Raw genomic sequence first — 6,625 nt, forward strand, 5'->3', positions numbered from 1 at the left:
CATACCTCTGCTAAGACTCTGAATGGGGAAAAGTATTTGGATGATGTACCCATGTTGTCATGCCTGACACATTGGCAGAGGCATACCTAGGGTCCCTTGCACCCTTGGCAAGAAGCTGTATTGGCATTACCTCCCCACCCCCCATCACCTTTGTGTCACATTTGATCTTGCCACAACAGCAGTGGTTCATTGCCACACATTTTTGCCATACACTGGCTAGTCTGATAGCTGATTTTTGTGTGTGTCCCCCTTGGCCTGTGTCTCCAGCAGGGGCTGGTTTTGCTAACCCCTAGGTATGCCTCTGCACATTGGCTTTTGGTCCAATGCAGGTTCAGTGACTGAGGTGATTTTCTAGAGTTCTAAAATGGGTGAGGTGCCAGCCTCCATGGGAACAACAGGCTCACTCCTGAGATAGTCCGTGTGTCTTGCATTGAAATTAATAATGGTAAATTTATTATTGTGGACACCCATCTGTCTCGAGAGACCACAGAGTATGCCTCTGGGGGTGACGTCAAACTGCTGTGTTAGCAGCGCCAAAGTGACTTCCCTGGGGTGCACGCACACTTAATACATCTAGAAGAGTTTTAACATCACCAGGAAAAGCAATATCAGCAGAATAAAACAATATACACATAAAGCATATAAAACAAGCAATAAAAAACAATGTTTTAAAGCCTGCAACAGTAAGTCTCCAGCGTACATTTCAATTTAAAGGTGTTTGGATTTTTAAAAAGGGGTTTCTTCATGCAAATACAGACCTTCCAAGGACCCCTATTTTCCAGGAACAGTCCTGGATTTACAGAAACCATCCTGGTTTCTGATTTGATCCCAGAATGTCCTGCTTTTCCTTCAGACGTCCCTATTTTCATCAGAGAAATGTGGAGGGTATGGAGTTGTGAGACCCCCAAGCCAAGGAGATAAGTAACTATGCAACCTTTAGAAGACATCTGAAGGCAGCCCTGTATAGGATTTTTTTTAATGTTTCATGGGTGGTAGATGATGATGATGATGTCCCTATTTTCATTGGAGAAATGTTGAAGGGTATGCAAAAATGTGCTCTTTCATATTGCTGGCATGTTCCCTTGGAGTCTTCTGTGGGGCATGCTTAACAGGAAGGCGTGAAATTGTATAGGTAGATGCACAACAGACCCATTTAAGCATATTACACTGGGGATGTGGAACCTGTGGCCCTTCAGATGTTGCCAAACTACACTCCCACCATCCCTTATTATTGGTCACACCGGTTGGGACTGGTGGGAAATGGAGTCCCCTAACACAGGATGAGCTTATCCATCCCTATATTCAGCCTATTCTCTTAAACTTTGAATGTTTTTTCCAATGTTCAGTTCCAGTAATTTTGGGTCTATTATTTCTAAATGGTTAAAGGATCAGACTGTGAATTATGTTCTTTCTTCATTGCAGAAAGATGATTCTTATTCATCAGAAGGGGCTGATGGGACTAACCCCAAACCCAAGTTGTGCAGGTCCCTTACTGGTAAGTTGGAAAACTCTGAGCCTAATTATCCCAACACTGGTCCAGTTTGAGTTCCACATGTTTTCTGTGTGAGAAGATTTCAGATTCATTGATAGGCCTTGATGCTGACCCTGACCCTTCTCCTAGCCACCAGATGCTTTTTGGTAAGTGACAGGAAAATCGTTCTTGCTGAAAATGAAAAAGGGCAGTTGCTGGAAACTTCAGGTGGGAAGAGTGCTGTTGTTGCTTGGGTCTTACTTATGGGTTTCCCAGAGGCATCTTGTTGGAGGCTGTGTGAGCTAGATCCACCTTCCTGATCCAGCAGGCCCTTCTCAGGTTCTTATGTTCAGATGCTGGTGTGTGAGTTTGGCAATGCAATGGTCTTTTGATGTTGTTTCACCTCCTTTGACTAATAAAAGTATAATTGCAACAGGTTTTTATACATGTATATGCAATGGTTTTGTACTACTACTTAGAAGCCTACTTTGGCATTAAGTAGTAGTAGTAGTGCGGGACGCGGGTGGCGCTGTGGGTTAAACCACAGAGCCTAGGACTTGCCGATCAGAAGGTCGGCAGTTTGAATCCCCACGACGGGGTGAGCTCCCGTTGCTCGGTCCCTGCTCCTGACAACCTAGCAGTTCAAAAGCACCTCAAAGTGCAAGTAGATAAATAGGTACCGCTCCGGCGGGAAGGTAAAGGGTGTTTCCGTGTGCAGCTCTGGTTCACCAGAAGCGGTTTAGTCATGCTGGCCACATGGCCCGGAAGCTGTATGCCGGCTCCCTCGGCCAGTAAAGCGAGATGAGCGCCGCGACCCCAGAGTCGGCCACGACTGGACCTAATGGTCAGTGGTCCCTTTACCTTTTACCTTAGTAGTAGTAGTAGTAGTAGTAGTAGTAATGTTTCTAATCAGGCACATATCTTTCCTTCTTTCCTACAGCCAGGCATTCTAGAAAAGCCCCGAGTGTGAAATCTAACAGATCAAAGTCAGTTGGTTTTATTATACCTCTGCAGCCAAGTACTACCCGCTGGGTTAATGACGAAGAAACTGGGAAAAGGCCAATATCAGAAGAGAAGTAACACCATGTCTTGGCTTCCCCCCTGCACTCCTTTTGTACCTGTATTCTTTTCCTGACTTTGTAGAAAACAATAGAAAGTGCTTGAAATGCACTCCCATGTTATCACATTTCCTCTTTCAGTACATTGGAACTGGTTTGTGATTATGTTAAACACTGTATTTATTTAATTAATTTTATTTAGGCAATGCATATACTGATTAATTACAGGCATTTCTATGCAATGTACAAAGAGTGCAATACATTGGTGGGAGGTATGGATCAGCTAAAGCTATAAAATCAGTTAAGATGCCTGCTGGAATAAAAAAAGTTTTCAGGAGGTCCTGGAAGCTCAACAGAGATGGGGCCTGTCTCAAATGGAAGGGAGCTCCATAAAATAAAAGAGGCATGTTCAAACTTATACAGTTTCATGAGGAAATCTCAAAAATCTTAAAAAGAATCCATATGATCATTTTATTTTATTTAACAACATTTAAGATTACAGATTAGGGATGCGGTTGGCGCTGTGGGTTAAACCACAGAGCCTAGGACTTGCCGATCAGAAGGTCGGCGGTTCGAATCCCCACGACGGGGTGAGCTCCCGTTGTTCAGTCCCGCTCCTGCCAACCTAGCAGTTCGAAAGCATGTCAAAGTGCAAGTAGAGAAATAGGTACCGCTTCGGCGGGAAGGTAAACAGTGTTTCCGTGCGCTGTTCTGGTTCACCAGAAGAGGCTTAGTCATGCTGGCCACATGGCCCGGAAGCTGTACGCCGGCTCCCTTGGCCAATAAAGCGAGATGAGCGCCGCAACCCCAGAGTCGGCCATGACTGGACCTAATGGTCAGGGGTCCCCTTTACCTTTACCTTTAAGATTACAGATTAAGATAGACACCAATTTTACATGTCTGAGTAGCTAGCCCTGCAGAAAGATAAAATATTTTAGCAGGCACCTCCCCAAAAACTACAGCAAAGACTCCTGGCTAATTTCAATGGGCTATTTATTTTTTTGTTTACCAACCTTTACCAGTCATACAACATGAGTGAATTTTACAGTGATTGCTTGAGACAGTACATTAAGGAAAAAGAAACCGTGTGGCACAACCCTTTCAGAACAACACACTTTCAGAAGCAGGGGGTAGGTGGGTGGGTTTCCTGCCACAAAAGAGCTCTGTGTTGCAACCCTATGCACGTCTACTTGGAAGTACCTTCTGTTGAGTTCAGTGGGCCTCATTGTCACAGGTGTATGCATAAGGATTGCACCTGGAATCTAGTGTTTTAGTTGCCTATGCCCAGGGAGCTTTCTATGAGATGGAGCAATAAAACATGTGATCACACCTCTTGCTTTCTAGAATGGCCAGAAAATGGCAGAACCGTCTCTGCTCCTTTTCCTGAGCATATAGACTGGCTCTTATAGGCCAGATTCTTTGGAAAAGAGCACTTTAGCAGTGCACTATCTTGACGGCAGCAACCATTTAATGTAAACTCGCTTTAAATGAAAAATATATATTAAACATTTCTGTATTTTGTCTGTCTATCTCGCTATCTATCAGAAATAAAAATGCAGTGTGTGTGTAAGAGAGAAGGTTTGCATCTATGTGGAGTACAATAGTGTTGTCATAATATTTTTACTGTCACTACAATTACTTTCATGACTATTATTCCTTCTGATTAAGATACTTTGTGTGTGTGTGGTTGTATCTATACACCATCCCATTATATTGCTGAGTCCACTGAAGCTGTAAATCAGGAATGGGGAACCTGTGGTCCTCCAGAGTTCATCAGATTCCAGCTCCCATCAACCCCAGCGAGCACAGGAAATGGCCAGAGATGAGAGGAGCTGTAGTCCACCTAGGGAGGGCCACAGGTTCCCTATCTCAGCTGTGGATGATGACCTGTGGGCTGGATGATACTATGGATAGATTCACAACTTGGTAGAGCAACCATACCCAACAGATGCTCATGAAAGGCTCTGTAGATACCTGGAGAGAGGTCTCAAGTGGAATGGCCCTGTGCAGTTGAACATTTCTATAAATAATTTAGATGCTGCTGCAGATGGCTAATCAAATCTACAGATGGAACAAAAGCAGGGCAGAACAGAACAGTGGACTGAAACCAACAAGATGAAATTCAGCAGAGATGTAAAGTTCTGCATTTAGGTACCCAAAACAATTGAAACAAAGGACAGAGGAGGTCTGGTTTGGCAGTAGCATATAAGAAAATGATCTAGGTGACTTAGTAGATCACAATGTGCACATGGGCCAGCAGTGTGATGCAGCTGCTAAAAAAAACGCAAATGCAACCTTAGACTGCATTAACAGAAGCCCAGTGTCCAGATCACATGGGTCCATCTTCTTCTATACTGGTCAGGGCACATCTGGAATAACTAGGGTTGCCATGTGTTCAGAATTTCCTGGACATAGCTGGGATTCGGTCATCAGAGACAGCATCCTGGTGGAAATTGCTTAAATGTCTGGGAAGTGTAGATTTTGGTGAATTTCCTTAGAAATAGCTCAAAAGCTATTTCAAAAAGTGTCTAGTTTTTCACTTTTTGAAATATGGCAACCATAGGAATAACATGCCCAGTTATGGGTGTCATATAAAATGTTATATTACATATGTCCATAAGAGGGTGACTCAGCAAGGGAGCTGGAAACTGATTCCTATGATGAATGCTTGAAGAACTGGGGTATGTTTAGTCTAGGGAAGAGAAGATTAAGGGGAGACATGATTTCCTTCTATTATTCTTATTCTTATTCTTATTCTTATTACTGCAATTTATAGACCACCCTTTATCAAAAGGCAGCAGAGGATGAAGCAGGGGAGAAGAGTGTGAGGGGGCACTGTTCAACATGGCAGTCCTTCAGATATTTGAAGGCAATTATGTGTCCTTGAACGATGATAATGCCTTCTAGTAGTTGACTGGAAGACGTATTTGTGTGCTGTAAAACCTCTGACTTCTGCATGGCTGGAAAGTAGGCTATTGCACAGAGGTAAGAGTCATAGTCACTGACCCACCCACTTTTGCTACTGGCCACTCCTCTTTACCTGCGACCCCACCCACCACTGGCACGTGACCCACCCACCCCAAAGCAAAATGTCTTGTGCTGGCCCTGAGTTTTGCCCTGCAACTCTGGGTCCCTCACACCGAAAGCAACACCGATTCCATCTCAGAATGATCTCTTTTGATATGCAGCATTTCAAAATCCCACAGTTAAGTGGAAAATGCTTTAAAAGTTGGGATCTCAATGCATGGCAAATTAATTCGCTGTGGAGTTTCAGGCTTATGAAAAGTGTTTAAATTCACTGTGTCATTGAGTACTGCATGCCTGTGTGGAAATAAATTGTTGCCATTTGATCCACACACATTTCGCTCACACAGCTCCGAAATCCTCTCTCTTCTTCTTCTTTCACTAGAATAGCAATAACATCTTTTAGCTGTGTACCTTTTGGCTTTTTTTTTTAAAGGGTACACCTAAAAATCTGAAGATTGAATGCAGCATATACATGCTTGCAAATACTTGTAAGGCACATGCTTTAGTGGGCTGGGGTTGGCTCCACCTCCCTGTGGAGCACAATTTCCCTGACATACAGTCATACCTCGGCTCCCAAACGCCTTGGAAGTCAAATGTTCTGGCTTTCGAACGATCGAAAACTGGAAGGAAGTTTTCCGGTTTTCGAACGTTCTTTTGGAAGCCAAACATCCGACAGGGCTTCCATGGCTTCTGATTGGCCCAAAGGAGCTTCCTGCGGCCAATCAGAAGCCAAGCTTTGGAAGTCGAATGTTTCGGAAGTCGAATGGACTTCCAGAATGGATTCGGTTCAACTTCTGAGGTACGACTGTATGATTCTGTGTAAAGTGGCCCTTCTAGTTGGTTGACTTTTAAAAGCAGAAAATAAATAGGTGTTCACTTGGGAACACTTAATGCAATGGCACTAAAGTCTTCTTCACCTTTTACTTGTGCAAAGGCACAAGTGTGTAGAAAGAGAAGCTGTGCTACAAGGATCCCACACCAGCACCATAAAACCGGGGGGGGGGGGGGGCAGGCGACCAAAACACCTTTCTTCTTCAGTCAGGGTCAACTCTACTATTAGCAAACTGTT

The 6,625-nt window shown here is 43.9% G+C and overlaps 1 protein-coding gene across 1 annotated transcript in view; it reads left to right on the plus strand.

Annotated features, from left to right (window-relative positions):
* LOC308468826 (sodium/hydrogen exchanger 2-like) overlaps positions 1-3,078 on the plus strand; it is a 32,932-nt gene extending 29,854 nt beyond the window's left edge. Inside the window, exons 11-12 of the mRNA XM_080991292.1 lie at positions 1,423-1,495; positions 2,412-3,078. Coding sequence (XP_080847418.1) covers positions 1,423-1,495; positions 2,412-2,551 — 213 coding nt within the window. The 3' untranslated portion in view covers positions 2,552-3,078. The remainder of the gene's footprint in view (positions 1-1,422; positions 1,496-2,411) is intronic.
* The last annotated feature ends 3,547 nt before the right edge of the window (positions 3,079-6,625 follow it).

This window comes from Podarcis pityusensis (assembly GCF_964106645.2).
Source record: "Podarcis pityusensis genome assembly, chromosome: Z".
Classification (NCBI taxonomy): domain Eukaryota; kingdom Metazoa; phylum Chordata; class Lepidosauria; order Squamata; family Lacertidae; genus Podarcis; species Podarcis pityusensis.